An 18,274-nucleotide genomic window follows, 5' to 3' on the forward strand; every position below is an offset into this window, starting at 1 on the left:
ACTGCAATTTTTTTTATTTTTTTTTTATTTTTTTTTTCCAAAACCTTTATTGGAGTAAGCATAGAAAAGTACAAGAATGGGCCTACAACCTCACGGGCTGGCCGCTAATAACAAGGCAAAATGCATGTAAGAAAAATATACACCCGTGGATAGGTACAGCTCAAGTACAGAGCATTACTCTATAGACATCACAGAACAATTTGTATTTTTATTTTTACAAAAAGAAAACATAAACACTAAAGGCGAATGGACGATAATTAAGGTCAGCCCAAAGAGCGGAGGGGACGGTGCCACGATCAGGAGAACACACCCAGAGCCCGGAGGCTCCAATCAAGTCGGGGAGGGGGGGGAGGGGAGCAGCGGGGAGAACCGGAAGTATAAAAAACCTTACGGAAAGGTTCCGGGAACTCTAGTCTAGGGAGAAAGGACAATCTCAGCAGTGTTTTCAAGGGGAGGGGTGCAAATACCCCCACGATAATCATTCCACTGGCCCCAAACCTTCGTCCACGCCCTGGGTCTGCCCCTGGCCACATAAACCGTCTTCTCACGAAACATGGACCAGTCCATATTGTCTTCCCACCTCGAGACCTCAGGGGGCCTGGAAGCGCCCCAGAGTTGCGCGACATCCCGCTTCGCAATCATGTAACCAAGGGTAGCCCATCTGGTCTGGGCCACAGAGTAGTCAGTGGGTTCCCATACATTCAACAGACATCTGCGAGGCTCCGGTCGCAGGGCCACATCCGTAACAGCAGTCATCACCTCAAGCACAGCAGTCCAATAAGCAGCTATAACCGGGCACTCCCAAAGGATATGCAAAAAGGTCGCACTCAAGCCACATCCACGCTTGCATAGCCCATCCGAAGAAAAGCCCATCGTAACCAGACGCGGACCAGTGACATAGACTCGATGAAGAATCTTAAGCTGAACCAAACGGAGACGGGCAGGAATGGCCACCTCCTTGGGAGAAGAGAGCGCCGATTGCCAATCCTCGTCGTCCAGTTCCAACCCATCGCGAACCCAAGCCTCCCGAAGTCGGACCAGTAAGTCCACCCGATTATTAATCAACTTCTTGTAAATCAGAGAAATAGTGCTATCGGGAAGATGCCCATCAAGGACACGGTCCTCGAGGGGGGAAGATTCAGGCAAGGCCTCATCAGGAACCAAGACTGAGGCGAGGGCATGTCGGACCTGCAGGTAGCGAAAAAATTCCCTACCACTCAAACCATATTCCGCCTGGAGGGCCTGGAACGACTTCACACAACCGTTCGAGTACACGTCACCCACCTTACAGATCCCAATCACATCCCAGCGGTCGAAACCCTTGGTAGACCAGAGTCCGCCCAAACGTTCGGATGCATAAAGCGGTGTCGCTAACGTCAATCGATCCTCCCACCCCAAACTCACACTCGCAGCCCGCCACACCGTTACTGCAATCCTGGATGGGCCCACAAGATGGCGCCCGGCCGATCGGGAATAAAGCGCTCTAGTAAAGTCCCCACCCGGAAGCTGGAGTCTGTCCATCTCGAATGCAGGATTACGACCCGGGGAAAACATCACATGATTAATGGCAGACAACTGGGAAGCCCAATAATATCGCTTGATATCGGGGAGCGCCATGCCCCCGTCATACCAGGGGATGGTGAGCTTTGCGAGTGCGATAGGGGGTCGCCCATCCCATATCAACTGCCGTTGAAGACTCTCAATCTCTTGGAAATAGGTCTTAGGGATAGCGTCATAGGAGTTGTGAAGCGCGTAAAGGAATCGCGGCAAGGACATCATTTTAAACAGGGCCGCCCTGCCCAGCGGTGATAAAGGAAGCTTGCGCCAACGGGCCACATCCAGTCGCAGTCTAAGCAACGGTGGGAGGAGATTATGCTCAAAGCGGAGCGTCGGGTCCAACGTAATAAAAATCCCCAAGTACTTGAAGCCCGATTGGGCCACTTGAATAGGAAGTCTACTCGGCAAGGGGGGCAAAACCCCCGAAAGAACATATACACAGGACTTGGCCCAATTAATAACGAGGCCCGAGTTGGCCCCAAAAGAAGCAAGAACATCAAACAGAACAGACAGAGATTTACGCGGGGAGGTGAGGTATAAAAGGATATCGTCCGCGTAAAGCGAAACGCGGTCCTCAAAGTCCGGAGACCAGCGAATCCCCTTGAGAGACGGTTCCCACCGGAGCCAGGCAGCCAACGGTTCCAAGGCGAGAGCAAACAGTAATGGAGACAAGGGGCATCCCTGACGGGTACCCCTGCCGAGGGTGAAAGGAGCCGAGACCCTACCATTCACCACCACTTGCGCCAGAGGTGCCGCGTACAGCAACTTGACCCAACCAATAAAATCAGGCCCAAAACCAAATTTCTCAAGAGCCGCCCAAAGATAGGGCCACTCCACCGTGTCGAAGGCCATGGATGCATCCAACGATGCCAAAATGGCCGGCTCCGTCAGAAGCCCCGCCCTCGCGATCGCGCCATGAAGACGACGTAGGTTCAGAGCCGTGTTGCGATGTGGGATAAATCCAGATTGATCCGGATGGACCAAGTCACTAATGACCGTCAAGAGACGGGTGGCCAGGAGTTTCGCCAACACCTTGGGTTCAACATTTAGTAGGGATATGGGTCTATAGGAGGAACAAAGATCACGTGGTTTGCCCTCCTTGGGGATGACAACTATCGTGGCTAGTCTCTGATCATAAGGGAGAATACCCCGTTCCCGGGACTCCAGAAACATGGCGCAGAGATACGGAGCAAGCCTATCCGGACGCAATTTGTACAATTCGATTGGCAACCCGTTCGGGCCCAATGCTTTGCCAGAACGGAGGGAACGGATGGCAGTAGCTATCTCATCAACCGTAAAGGGGGAGTCCAACGCCACACGGTCCGAATCAGAAACAATGGGCAGGGCTATATCACGCAACAGAAGGCGAGAGTCAACCACATCCCTCACAGACACAGGGGTATACACCACACGGAAGTACTCGGCAAACCGGTCAACTATCCCAATCGGGTCCGTTACACTCACACCACAGGCAGACTGAATCACGGGCACCACACGATTAGCTCTCTCCTTCTTATCCAGCCACGCCAGCAATTTATCCGCTTTATCACCCACATCATACAAACGTCCCTGTTGCTCCCGAAACATCACTTTGGCGGCATCCGTGACCAAGGACTTATAATCAAATTGTTTCAGACCCAGGGCATGGAGCTTCTCAGGCGTGACACCAGATTCCAAGCCCTCCTCCAGTACAGAAATTTCCCCCTCAAGATCAACCACTTCTCTATTCCTCGCTCTCTTAGCCTCAGCAATAAGGGAGAGGGCCTGCCCACGAATCACAGTCTTAAAGGCCTCCCACAGGGACACAGCAGATGAAACCGACCCCTCGTTATCCAGAAAATACGAGTCGAGGGACTTAAGTAAAAGGGTGCGGGTCTCAGGGGAGGTAAGGTACCACGGATTAATGGGAGCCACCCTGCCCGCTGCATCCACCCCAACCTCATAACGAAGCCAGAGCGGAGAGTGGTCAGAGATACCCCTGGGCAAGTGCACAATCTCACGCACAGCCGGGGACTGAGCCGCAGGCATCAGGAAATAATCCAGCCGAGACAAACTCCCATGGGCCCCGGAGTGAAAGGTGTACTGCAGCTGCGTAGGATGCAAAAGCCTCCAGCAGTCCACTAGGCCGAAGGTATCCAAAAAGCCACCCAACCACTGCTGAGCCGCCGGGGTATCCCTAGGAGGGTGGCGATCATGAATGCCAGAGACTACCGAATTAAAGTCACCAGCCAGAAAGAGAGTACTATCAGGAAGGTCCAACAAGACACGGCCCAAATCTGAAAAGGTGGAAGTCTGCAAGCCGGGGGGCACATAAACAGTTAATAAGGAGAGGGTACGGCCTTCATACCGACCCACAAGGACAGCATACCGCCCCCGGTCATCCTGTATAACATCATCAATAGCCAGGGGGAGGGAAGCCCGAATGAGGATACCCACACCCCTGGAACCCGAGGTGAACCCCGAATGTGCTACGAGGCGATAGCCCCACCTGTTCATTGCATGACAGACATTGCCTATCAAATGAGTCTCCTGCAGGAAAACAACGTCAGGAGATAAACGTCGTATACATTTCAACACCACACTGCGTTTGATACGATCACCCAGACCATTAACGTTCCACGAAACAAATCTCAACCCGCTACCCCCCATCCCACCCGACAAAGCCCAAACCCCCCATCAATGAGCACGACCACAAAAAGCAATTCAAATACAGAATAAAGTCGCCTTGAACACAAAACATACAAACAATGAACTTCCCAACCACCCACCCCCCAAATAACAGGAAAACACCCCCCACCCTGCACCCCTGCAAAAAGCTAAAAAGCCACCCCAACCTGCAGTGTGCCTGTCGCCCAAGAACCCCTATTCTACACGAAGACCCCGGAGGAGGAAAGGCTCCGTCCCACCCGCCCCCCGATCAATAAATAACGAGAAGAAGACCATACATCAAAACACATATGAGGTAGAGGAACATAGGCTTACATCCCTGGAAAAGTCATACAAAACAAGGCATCAGTCAAAAACGAAACGTTTAGCTCTCAACACCACCTTCAGCACCGCCCGGGTGGGCTTCGGACTCAGTCTCAGGAGGTCTATTAGGCAGGGAGTCCAGCCAGTCATTCACAGCCTCTGGCCGATCAAAAAAGAAAGTTCGATCATCATGCTCCACCCGCAGCCTGGTCGGAAAGAGCATTGCGTAACGCATCCCCAAGTCCCTAAGACGTTTCTTGGCACCACGAAATCCCATCCGCTGCTTCTGGACCTGTTGGGAAAAGTCCGGATAAAAGTTCACCGTGGCATTTTCAAAGGCTACTGGGCCCTTCGCCCGCGAGGCCTGCAGGATAGCGTCCCGATCTCTGTAGTGGAAAAGCTTGGCAACAATAGGTCTCGGCGGGGCGCCAGGCTTGCCCTGGCCCCCCCGGAACACGATGTGCGCGCTCCACTGCGAAAAATTTACTAAGGCCAGACGGTGAAAGGTGATTCTGGATAAGATCTTCAACCAGGAGATCAACCGAGTGGGGTTCTGGATTCTCCGGCACACCAACCACGCGAACATTACAGCGACGCGCCCTGTTCTCAAAATCCTCCAAGCGCCGGGTCATGAAATCGTTCACCCTGCGGAGATTGCCAATCTCCGTCTGAATATCAGAGACGTCCGTCGTGAGGCTGGAAGATTTGATATCCAAACGATTTCACCTTTTCGTTCGTCTTGGAGAGATCGGCTCGAATCAAATTGACCTCAATCGCCACAGTGTCCAGTTTGTGGGCCAAAGTTTCATACTGGTGGCCTATGGATTCCCTCATGCCAGAAATGGCGCCCATGATGTCTTGCAAGGAGGGCTCCGGCGACGCATATAGTACTTGGTCCGACGCAGTGGGACCGGGCAGGGCAGCTCCGGGGGACCCCTTAGAGTGGGTATAACGATCCATGACATTAGATTGAACCGGACCCCCGCGCAGAGGTGCCTTCGTCTTGCGCGTCTCTCGGTCCCCTCTGCCCGCCATTTTGAAGATGCGTCACAAGCAATGTCACCAGGGTCGACAGGCCGAGCACCAGAAACGGAGGCCCCTGGACCAAAGGACTACAAGAGATATAGCACCAGGATAGATGCAGCCCACTCCAGAAACAGTGCAGCCAAGGGCCAAACAACCTACGTGGAGCGCGGCCGCAGCTCTGGCCCAGCCCTCTCACCAATGGCCCAGTCCGAGGCAGAAACGAAACCAAAACTTAAGAGGGGGTCTCACACGACCAATCCCCCTGCCGTTGTTGTTCAACTCCAAGACGGCCACCGAACCTCACCCAGTCCCGGGCGCACTTCGAGGGCGGAGCCCAAAAGTTCAAGTGAACATAATTCAGACACCCGAGGTCCAAATTCGTTTACGAAAAGTCCAGGTAGATCAGCCCAACGTCCTCCATATGAATCCTCGCAAAAATTCAGGATTAAATCAGGATATTAAGCCGGGAGCGGCGGGGGTCCGGGGAGCGCTGTGCTCACGCGGCCATCTCGGATGCCCGCCAAGCTCCTCCCCATGAACTGCAATTTTAATCTAGGTTGGTTAATAATATTTACTCCATTCACATTAGTATAATTATTTTATTATGAAAGTTTAACTTTGCGAGTTGAAATAAATATATTTCCAAATCTCGCTCCATCAGGAGGAAGTAGTGGGCTGTTTGGAGGGAAGGTGATGGCAAGCGGTAAAAGGTGTAGGACTGGATGAGATTCTGAAGTTTGGGACGATTTTGTGCTTTTTTATTAAGCCCGAAATAACATAGTCATTCAGCGAAAGATGATGGTTGTGCTGTTGAGAATTTAGGAATTAAATTGGCTAAATGGGAATGAGCACTTAAGAGTAAAACGTGTGTAGTATCTGCATATAGGTGGTACCGTTTTGTAAAAGAGCAGATGATGGCACCAAGGAAGTGGTATGGAGCAGCTGTTCTTAACCTTTTGACTGCTGTGGACCACCAGTGAGTCATTATTGGAAACCAGGGACCCCAATGTGAGAAGTTGGCCTGATATATAATGTTCACTATTCTAGTGAGCACTTTGTATCAGTCCAAACAACCCTTATTGATGATTGGTTGTAAGTCAACCTTATAGACCAGCTATCCTAGTAGCATGGATACGAGCAGTCTAAGGCTAAGACTCTAGAGGGCGTGTTAAGCCAGCTGTTTTACCATCACATTACCCCTTGAACACCAAGTGAAAGGACACCACACAAGTTGTTATGAAAATAAACAGATATTTATTTATAACAAGACTACCCTGAACTCTTTATGAGTCAGGGAGCTAAGCACATAACAAAACTCTTACGAAAATACTTTAAGTCGCACAATTTACACAAATGCCCTAGGGGCACGAAAAACCATATACACAGTAAGTGGAATGCGAACTTGCTAGCAGGTAAGTAATACTTTTCTAGACTTAGGAATCGCTAGGCCTACAATTCTAAACACTGGGATTAGATGCAGGAGGCCTGTGGACGTCGTGTGCAGAGTGGGAACTCTCACGCGTAAGGCGGGAAAAAGTCTATGGAGGCTAGCAGTTGTAAAGTTACTGTTCTCGGGCGAACCCGACTAGGTGGGTCGAAAACAAGAGTGGATCCGAACACTTAGGGTGTTGGACTATGGTGGAGCACCGGAGTACTCAGGTTACCTAGCCCAGGGGCTGCGGCTGCATAGGGTTGAAGTTGCGTCGGAAACCCTCGTTGAAGATCCAGGAGCCTGAAGAAAGAGTTGCTGGCAGGCGGCCAGTGAAGAAAGTTCGGAGTGATCCAAGCCTGGATCAGGGAAGAAGAAACCTGTAAGTAGAGGGGACCAAGTTCTGAATCACTAGCCAGTGATTTGAGTGGGCACCAGGATGGCACCGGACGAAGTCACCTCAGCCAGGTGAGTGGGCGCTGCTGGGCTCTGCAGTCTCTCGGACCAGGAGGCGTTGTCGGCGACCAGGATGGAGGTGCGAGCTGTCCCACGAAGGTTCTTGCTGTCGACGTCGCTGGACCCAGGATTGGGCAACAAGTCTTGGCAAATGCAAGGCCCACGCGGTGGACCTAAAATGGCGTCTTGAGGGGACCAGGAGGGTCCAGGGTGCTCCTCTTTTGGAGGGGAGCAAGGGCTAGTCTGGAGCAACCAGACCAGCAGTGTTTGTCGTCGTGGAGCGTCGTGAAGGGGTCACTAGCCAAACGGGCAAGCGACCTGGACAACGCGGTTGGCAGCAAAGAGCAGAAGGGCCCCACGCAGATCTCGTGGATGCAGGGGGGCTGAACTTCGGTGCTGGAGCTGCCCAGGGTCGGGGCTTCTCTTACCCCAAAGCACTCAGTCGAGGGTCACTCGGGAGTCGTGCTGGACAAGCGTCGTGCAGTTCTGAAGATGGCCGGTCCCTCGAGGTCTCGTCACACCCACGGATCACAGCTGGGCTGATGATGTAGGTTGAGGTCAGAGGTGCCAGGGAAGCCGGTTCTCGTCGTGCTGGGGCAGTCTTGATCCGAAGGAGAGACTGGCAACAAACCGCGATGCTTGGTTGGTGCCTGCTGCTGCAGGGTGACTACTCCTTAGTCACAAGGGAGAATCTTGGGAAGAAGTCTTGAGTTCCTTTCGTGGAAAGTAGTTTCAGGATTCAAAGATGATCTGATTTGGAAGGGGGCCAGTTCCTACCTTTATCCTGCAAAAAGGGGCTGGCACGCGACTAAGTCCTGCCCTATTGGTGGGACTAGGAGGGGGGTGGTTACACCCCTCTCCTTTGGCGGGCTTTCCCCAGGCCAGGGGCTGGAGTGCCCCTGGAACTGGTTTCAGCCAGCCTATGCACAGTGAGCACCGGGGTGCCACTTGCAGTCACCTTCCTCTAAAGCCCTGCCTACCTAGGATACACAAAATCCTGTCTGGGACGGTGCTGGCACCGCCCCTGACAGGAAACCCTTTGTCCTTGCCTCCTGCTCTGGGAGGACTCCCAGCAGCAGGAGGGCAGACTTGTGTCTCGGTGGCAGCATCCATTTTGTGGAGCTAAGGCTATGTCTGACTTTAACCGGGGTTACAGGTTACATACATGTCGTGTCCCTCTAGAAGGGTGGAATGCTAACCCCGTCGCCAGAATTGGCGAGGGGTTAGTATTCCAATTCGTATGACACCTTACTCGACATGTTTTGATAAAGCGATACCAGAGTTGGCATATAACCGCGAGGATTATAATGCACTTAAGAGTATATGGTATGCGATATCATGGAAACGGCTAAGGGATGGATCCCGAAAGCCGCAGACAGGCTCAGCTCATGCCAGAGCACTATCTCACACGATTCCAAGCACTCTGCCTTCAGGATTGTTAAGGCCTGCCATAGGAGGGACTGATAGGAGATCTGTGTGCCCATTTTAGGGTTAGATATAGGAATACTATATCTAAAGCAAAGGGTGATGACACCACCTTGCCCCAGCTGTCGTGCAGCCAGTTGTGTCAGATTTGGATGGCCAGCCAGGGGTGGCATAATACATGCTGTAGCCCCTGGTAGGCCCTGGGTACCCCTATGCCCTGGGCACCTAAGGTACTCTGTACAGGGACTGATAAGGTGACTCAGTATCCAATTAGATATGTACCTAAGGTACATGGAATCCATTTTACAGAGAGAGCAGTAGGCCTGGGGTCCTGATTAGCAGGGCCCCAGGTCAACTGAGTCAGAAAACCAGCAAAACACCAGGCAAAAAGTTGGGGGCAACCATAGTCAGGGATCTACCTTCCTACATAACCCCCCCCCCCCCCCAAACGAAAGGAGATAAGGCTATCCTTGCCAGGTAAGCCTATATTGCCTGAGTGGCCATATAAGGAAGTACCAGCACTGGCATGGTTACCCCCTATCTCATGGTCCACTAAGCAATCCCTCACCCTAAGGGTGTCTGAGGGTCTCCACCATAGGGAATCCCTACCTGTGGTGTGCTTTGGCAAAGTAAAAGGCTGGTGCTGAAATGGAGTACTGAAGTGAGCTCCACTAATTTTGGGCTCAGCTTCCTCCAATCATTTTCCACCATAGAGGCCTTTCTTTCAAAGACTGAGTTGTTTTGGGCTCTCAGGGTCAACCTCTGGCTACCTACAGCTGGAGGTTGGGTCCCTCTGTTTGGCTTACTGGAGGGACAGGTCAGGTTTGGGGCCCTCAGGTTCCAGGTTTGGCTGTGCCCAACAGTGTCCATCTGTGGGAGGTCCCTAACTAAATTTAAGGGGGATCCCTCAGGAGTCTGTTTTATTTCCACTTGGCTAGGGTTACTAGCTTCAGTGCCCTTAATCTGTTGATTGGGAAGTTCTTTTGGACAGGGGGCCCGTTGGGGTCCACCACTGGCCTCCCTGACCTCTACAGCCCTGGGCTGACTGGGGCAGGGTAGAGAGGGGCAGGCTACCTGCTCCAGACTGGGTCCCACCTTGGAAGGGTCCACTGACATCAGGGGCTCTGCCAGGCTAGGCCTGACTACCTCTGGGGCAGTTCCTTCACAAGGGGTCAGATCAGTTCCCTGAGGAGGCTGATCCTTTCCTAAAGTCTGGTGGGAGGGAGATTTCTCTTCCTCCTCATTGCTCTCTGTCTGAGTGGAGTGATCCATAGTTTCAGGCTTCACAACACTATCATCTGTCTGAGTTTGAGCTGTGGCCATCACAACTCTCCCAACCTTTTCAGGAGGGGGCTCAGTTTGGGTGTGGGCTGTGACCCTCACAGCCTTTACAACCTGTTCTGGGAAGGAAGTTGTCTGAGATTGGGCTGTGACTGGCACAGCCCTCCTGATCTGTTCAGGGAGGACATCTTGGACTGGGGCTGTGGCTACCACTGCCCCACTAACCTTACCATGGGAGTTTACCATTTTAGAATGGGTTTCTTGCTCTACTTCAGCCCAGGCTGAGAGCTCTAATTCATTCCCCAGTAGGCAATCTACAGGCAAGTTTGGTGACACTGCCACTCTCTTGTGGCCAGTGACACCTCCCCAGCTGAGATTGACCACTGCCATGGGATGATCTCTCTGTACTCCATCAATATTGGTCACCTGGTATGTGGCACCAGGTAAAAGTTGCCTTGAGGGGACTAGACTCTCAGTCACCATAGTGATGCTAGCCCCTGTGTCTCTATAGGCCTCAACTTTTATACCATTGATGAGGGGCTCCTGTCTGTACTTGCCCAAAGTGTTGGGACAAGTTGTGAAGTTGGCAAACCCCATGGGTGTGTATCACTTACAACGCAACTTTTACGTCGTAATGCTGTTACAACGCAGCTATTACAACGCAGGATCCATTACAACGCATGGCATTACAACGCATGGCATTACATCGCAGATGCTATTACAACGCATACCATTACATCGTAAGTATTGGTAAGTATATAATTTATTTTAATTTTATTTAATATTATATAAATGATTTAATTAATATTAATTATAAATAAAAATAAATAAAAATATTTATTTATGTTTTTAAATATTATAAATTAAATTTATTAATTTAAGTAATTTTTTAAATAAATATGAGTATAGGAGTATATGTATAGGTGTACTGAGGTTTTAGGGCAGGGTTTGGGTTTTGGGGTACAGGGGTGTTTTTAGGTTTCAGGGTAGGGTTTGGGTTTTGGGGTACAGGGGTGTTTTTAGGTTTCAGGGTAGGGTTTGGGTTTTGGGGTACAGGGGTGTTTTTAGGTTTCAGGGTAGGGTTTGGGTTTTGGGGTACAGGGGTGTTTTTAGGTTTCAGGGCAGGGTTTGGGTTTTGGGGTACAGGGGTGTTTTTAGGTTTCAGGGTAGGGTTTGGGTTTTGGGGTACAGGGGTGTTTTTAGGTTTCAGGGTAGGGTTTGGGTTTTGGGGTACAGGGGTGTTTTTAGGTTTCAGGGTAGGGTTTGGGTTTTGGGGTACAGGGGTGTTTTTAGGTTTCAGGGCAGGGTTTGGGTTTTGGGGTACAGGAGTGTTTTTAGGTTTCAGGGCAGGGTTTGGGTTTTGGGGTACAGGGGTGTTTTTAGGTTTCAGGGCAGGGTTTGGGTTTTGGGGTACAGGGGTGTTTTTAAGTTAAATAAAATTAATTATATTATATTAATTACATTTCTTAATTAAAATAATTAAATTAAATACATTATTTTAAATAATTTATTTTAATTACAATCAAAAAAATATTTAAATTAAATTAATTTAATTATATTAATTAAATAAAATTAATTACATTTTTTATTAAAATTAATTTAAATAAATAATTACTATTATTTTAATTAAAATAATTTAATTAAATTAAAATAATTACATTTTTTTTAAAAAGGTATACTTACCTATACTTACGATGTAATGCCATGCGTTGTAATAGCATCTGCGATGTAATGCCATGCGTTGTAATGCCATGCGTTGTAATGGATCCTGCGTTGTAAAAATTGCGATGTAACGGTCTGCGTTGTAAAATAACGCGTTGTAACATCATAGATCCAACCCCATGCCAGTCTCACAGACAAGAGTATCTAAGTTTGGGGACCTGGTTAGGCCAGAGTCCCCAGGAACTCCCAAAGTAAATGCACCCAAATTCTTGGGGGCACTCCCACCACCTGGGGGATTACTACTAGTAGTAACAGGAGGTTTGGGAATGTTACTTGGGGGTATGTTCTCCTTATTGTTGTTCTTTGGGCAACTGCTGTCAGTTTTCAAATGACCCACCTGTTTACAGGGATAACAATAAGGTTTCTTCTGGTTATTAGAAGGATTCTGGGACCCACCCCCCTCAGAGGATTTTTGGGGCCCTGATGTGGTTTGATCTGCAGATTTATTCCCACCCTTCTCTTGAGGCTTGGTTGATTCCTTTTTCTGGTCACCACCTTGGTTCTTAGGCCTAATCCTGGTTCTGACCCATTTGTCTGCCCTCTTACCCAATTCTTGTGGAGAGGTTAGATCAGAGTCTACCAGGTGCTGGTGTAATAACTGGTTCTGACAATTATTTAAGACTTGCTCTCTCATAATAAGATTATACAATCCTGTGAAGTCAGTAACCTTGCTACCCAATAGCCAGCCTTCCAGAGCCTTAGTGGCACAATCAACAAAGTCAGCCCAATCCTGAGACTGAGTTTTCTGGGTATCCCTGAACAGCAACCTGTACTGCTCAGTGGTTAAGCCAAACCCATCAACCAGTGTATTTTTCAGGACTTGGTAATTATTAGCATCCTCAACTCTAGTAGTGAGGAGCTTATCTCTACCTTTGCCATCAAAGGAGAGCCACAGTATAGCTGCCCACTGACTTTGGGGGATGCACTGTACAGTGCAGGCCCTCTCCAAAGCAGCCATCCATTTCTGGATGTCATCCCCTTGCTTAAAGGGGGGCACTATCTTAGTCAGGTGTTTAGTATCTAAACCCTTATCTTTTTCTCTTGGGAGATTGCTGCCACCAGTGGGAACTGTCCCACTCATCTGCTGCTCTCTAGCAAAGGCAAGCTTCTCTTTGGCCAGGGCAAGTTCTTCCCTTTCAATCCTCAGTTTAGCTTGTCTCATCCTTGCTTCATGCTCTCTCCTCTGAGGGGAAGTCAATCTCCTCTGTGGAGAGTTCCTTCTCCCCTGAGAAGAGGCATTAGAGTGCAGAGATCTAATGGAGTCTCTAGAAAGAGATCTATCTCTCCTAACTTCAAGGTTAGGCTTCATCAGGGTCAGTACTGGGGGTCCCCCAGATCCTTGCCCAAGTAGGTCTAAGTTGGCCCTAGTGAGTCTGCTGACTAACTCAGGACCCTGGTTTGCCTCACCCTCAGAGAGTTCCTCTAGATCCTCATCCCCAACTGCATTCTCAGTGTCAAGGAGGTCTGGATCTCCAATGGTACCCTCTAAGGCTGGCATATTCCCATCTAACTGAGAAGCTTTTCTAGCATCATATGTCTCTAAGAGATCTATCAGAAAGGGAATGGTGGGGTTAGACCCCTGTTTCAGTTTCCTGGAGGTACACACTTGTCTCATCTCCTGGAAACTGAGAGCTGCATATCTTGATTTGACCTGTGGAGGGTCAATAACCACTAGGGGAGTCTCTGAAGACTCTCCATGGGTAGACATGCTTTTCTAGTGAGGTGTAAGTGGTGCACTTACCTACACTATTTGTTTACCTACTGATCCCTTGCTAGAGTTGTAGTTTAGGGTGTGCTAGGACCTAGGAGCTACAACAGCTGGTTCAGTAGAACTCAGAGTATTCTAAGCTAAGTTATATGTACCTTTAGTACTTATGTGATCTTTCAAATGATATTCTTAGGCTATGTGTGGTAAAACAACAGCAAGCTCAAATCCCAACCGCTGCTCACCAATGTGAGAAGTTGGCCTGATATATAATGTTCACTATTCTAGTGAGCACTTTGTATCAGTCCAAACAACCCTTATTGATGATTGGTTGTAAGTCAACCTTATAGACCAGCTATCCTAGTAGCATGGATACGAGCAGTCTAAGGCTAAGACTCTAGAGGGCGTGTTAAGCCAGCTGTTTTACCATCACATTACCCCTTGAACACCAAGTGAAAGGACACCACACAAGTTGTTATGAAAATAAACAGATATTTATTTATAACAAGACTACCCTGAACTCTTTATGAGTCAGGGAGCTAAGCACATAACAAAACTCTTACGAAAATACTTTAAGTCGCACAATTTACACAAATGCCCTAGGGGCACGAAAAACCATATACACAGTAAGTGGAATGCGAACTTGCTAGCAGGTAAGTAATACTTTTCTAGACTTAGGAATCGCTAGGCCTACAATTCTAAACACTGGGATTAGATGCAGGAGGCCTGTGGACGTCGTGTGCAGAGTGGGAACTCTCACGCGTAAGGCGGGAAAAAGTCTATGGAGGCTAGCAGTTGCAAAGTTACTGTTCTCGGGCGAACCCGACTAGGTGGGTCGAAAACAAGAGTGGATCCGAACACTTAGGGTGTTGGACTATGCTGGAGCACCGGAGTACTCAGGTTACCTAGCCCAGGGGCTGCGGCTGCATAGGGTTGAAGTTGCGTCGGAAACCCTCGTTGAAGATCCAGGAGCCTGAAGAAAGAGTTGCTGGCAGGCGGCCAGTGAAGAAAGTTCGGAGTGATCCAAGCCTGGATCAGGGAAGAAGAAACCTGTAAGCAGAGGGGACCAAGTTCTGAATCACTAGCCAGTGATTTGAGTGGGCACCAGGATGGCACCGGACGAAGTCACCTCAGCCAGGTGAGTGGGCGCTGCTGGGCTCTGCAGTCTCTCGGACCAGGAGGCGTTGTCTGTGACCAGGATGGAGGTGCGAGCTGTCCCACGAAGGTTCTTGCTGTCGACGTCGCTGGACCCAGGATTGGGCAACAAGTCTTGGCAAATGCAAGGCCCACGCGGTGGACCTAAAATGGCGTCTTGAGGGGACCAGGAGGGTCCAGGGTGCTCCTCTTTTGGAGGGGAGCAAGGGCTAGTCTGGAGCAACCAGACCAGCAGTGTTTGTCGTCGTGGAGCGTCGTGAAGGGGTCACTAGCCAAACGGGCAAGCGACCTGGACAACGCGGTTGGCAGCAAAGAGCAGAAGGGCCCCACGCAGATCTCGTGGATGCAGGGGGGCTTAACTTCGGTGCTGGAGCTGCCCAGGGTCGGGGCTTCTCTTACCCCAAAGCACTCAGTCGAGGGTCACTCGGGAGTCGTGCTGGACAAGCGTCGTGCAGTTCTGAGGATGGCCGGTCCCTCGAGGTCTCGTCACACCCACGGATCACAGCTGGGCTGATGATGTAGGTTGAGGTCAGAGGTGCCAGGGAAGCCGGTTCTCGTCGTGCTGGGGCAGTCTTGATCCGAATTAGAGACTGGCAACAAACCGCGATGCTTGGTTGGTGCCTGCTGCTGCAGGGTGACTACTCCTTAGTCACAAGGGAGAATCTTGGGAAGAAGTCTTGAGTTCCTTTCGTGGAAAGTAGTTTCAGGATTCAAAGATGATCTGATTTGGAAGGGGGCCAGTTCCTACCTTTATCCTGCAAAAAGGGGCTGGCACGCGACTAAGTCCTGCCCTATGGGTGGGACTAGGAGGGGGGTGGTTACACCCCTCTCCTTTGGCGGGCTTTCCCCAGGCCAGGGGCTGGAGTGCCCCTGGAACTGGTTTCAGCCGGCCTATGCACAGTGAGCACCGGGGTGCCACTTGCAGTCACCTTCCTCTAAAGCCCTGCCTACCTAGGATACACAAAATCCTGTCTGGGACGGTGCTGGCACCGCCCCTGACAGGAAACCCTTTGTCCTTGCCTCCTGCTCTGGGAGGACTCCCAGCAGCAGGAGGGCAGACTTGTGTCTCGGTGGCAACATCCATTTTGTGGAGCTAAGGCTATGTCTGACTTTAACCGGGGTTACAGGTTACATACATGTCGTGTCCCTCTAGAAGGGTGGAATGCTAACCCCGTCGCCAGAATTGGCGAGGGGTTAGTATTCCAATTCGTATGACACCTTACTCGACATGTTTTGATAAAGCGATACCAGAGTTGGCATATAACCGCGAGGATTATAATGCACTTAAGAGTATATGGTATGCGATATCATGGAAACGGCTAAGGGATGGATCCCGAAAGCCGCAGACAGGCTCAGCTCATGCCAGAGCACTATCTCACACGATTCCAAGCACTCTGCCTTCAGGATTTTTAAGGCCTGCCATAGGAGGGACTGATAGGAGATCTGTGTGCCCATTTTAGGGTTAGATATAGGAATACTATATCTAAAGCAAAGGGTGATTACACCACCTTGCCCCAGCTGTCGTGCAGCCAGTTGTGTCAGATTTGGATGGCCAGCCAGGGGTGGCATAATACATGCTGTAGCCCCTGGTAGGCCCTGGGTACCCCTATGCCCTGGGCACCTAAGGTACTCTGTACAGGGACTGATAAGGTGACTCAGTATCCAATTAGATATGTACCTAAGGTACATGGAATCCATTTTACAGAGAGAGCAGTAGGCCTGGGGTCCTGATTAGCAGGGCCCCAGGTCAACTAAGTCAGAAAACCAGCAAAACACCAGGCAAAAAGTTGGGGGCAACCATAGTCAGGGATCTACCTTCCTACACCCAACGTAAGCAATTTCTGAACAATACACAACATACAAAAACATGTAAACACAAAATGTTCAAATGGTTGAATATTTAGTTTAATTCACAATCAAATTTTGAAAAACTTAGTTTACTTCTCTATTTGTATATACTTAATTAATTTTAATTTATTAAATTGAGTATAATACATTTTTTGTAAAACATTTGTGGGACCCCAGAAGAGGCATCGGGACCCCCAGATCATGGGTAAGAACCACTGGTATAGAGTAAGAAAACTATAGAGCCCAGGATAAAGCATGTAAAAATGCCCTGATCTTTTAGTGGACTGTGCAGATGGGCTGATAACCTAGTGCCACCAAAACGCAAGCAGGCCTAAAAGTTCTACTGGACGCAGACTGTGCAGGGTCAGTGAAGTGTTGTTCCTTGTTAAAAGTGACTGGCGTTTCTCACTCAGCAGTGCTGGTCGTTCACAGGATTGGTCGACATATGACAGACCTATCTTTACAGGTTTTCAGAGGCGCAGTTGGCCCGTTTTCCTGTAGCCCTACCTTATTATGGCAGTTAAATTAAGGAACATACTTTCTTTACTTTATCTGTGCTCTGGTCAATACTTGTTCTGATAAGAAAATAAAAATGAAAAATGTGCTTTCTTTTCCAAACTACCCTCTGACAATTTCTATTAGAGTGATAACCAGCAGAACACTTTGTGATGTCACAGAACATTGCTGTCCTTGCCTTCCCATTAGTCTTTGTATGTTGCTTTCTTATCTTGCTGTCTGACTGTCTGACTGTCAATGAGACTCCTCCTCACACCAAGGACTGGAGGGCTGTTTTAAGCTTAAGACAAGGGAAATGAAGCTTCTCAATTTTATGTTGCACTTCAGTGCTACTACAGAGTTAGTCACTTCGACAGATGAAGGCGGAGAGCCGGCTTTTGCTTTTGAAGGTATGTATCCGTGCTAAACAGTCAGCATTCATTCAGTTTGAGTAGAGGTCAGGATATAGTGAAGTAGGTCTTTAAATGGATGTTCTTGCCCAGATCTGTCGTTAACTGAATGACCAATTGAGATCTGAAAGGACTGGCAAGCTTATAGTGCTTCTCAAAAGGGATGTGTCGTGTTGCTCCTTTAAGTTATGTTCAGAATTTTTTGCTTTAACATTCTTTGTAGTCACAGGATTCTCTTCCAGCCTCTGTACAGACAGTTGCTGGGGAAGTCCTGTGTAGGTTATATCCTACCTTGCTCCTGTGCTTTCCTCCTAATAAACTCACTTTACTACTAATTATTGAGTGGACTCGATACTACAGGATGTCAGCTGAATAGATAGAGGAGAACATTCATGAAATCTAGCCCTTTGCGAGTTGTCACAGTTATGAACACACATTACCCCACTGACTCTGCCCATAGTAGGGTATAGTGTCTGTCTGGCATTGTTCTCTGTTCCACGTCTGTTTTAGGTCTAATGGTACAAGGATAGCATTGCTGTATGACGGTCAGGACTATGGTTACTGTTTACGGACATCAGAATAAAATGTATTTTTAACTTTCTCACCTGCTTCTTTCTTGGTCAGGTGGTGTTTGAGAAAGATGGCGTGTTCCTTCACACCAGTGCAAAGAGGCAGCAGGACCAAGACTCCCTGATTGCTGGGGTAATAAGGATCGTTGAGAAGGTAAGGGGAGAGGACACTGCTTCATGTATTAAGTGCATGTCTGATTGTAAAGAAATTTTTCTTTTTCTTTTT

General features: G+C 49.3%; 1 protein-coding gene across 1 annotated transcript in view; it reads left to right on the forward strand.

Moving 5' to 3' along the window:
• Window positions 1-18,274, forward strand: part of TBC1D17 (TBC1 domain family member 17) — a 738,599-nt gene that overhangs the window by 85,311 nt on the left and 635,014 nt on the right. Inside the window, exon 2 of the mRNA XM_078655234.1 lies at window positions 18,104-18,202. Coding sequence (XP_078511360.1) covers window positions 18,104-18,202 — 99 coding nt within the window. The remainder of the gene's footprint in view (window positions 1-18,103; window positions 18,203-18,274) is intronic.

This window comes from Lissotriton helveticus, chromosome 7, assembly GCF_964261635.1.
Source record: "Lissotriton helveticus chromosome 7, aLisHel1.1, whole genome shotgun sequence".
Lineage (NCBI taxonomy): Eukaryota > Metazoa > Chordata > Amphibia > Caudata > Salamandridae > Lissotriton > Lissotriton helveticus.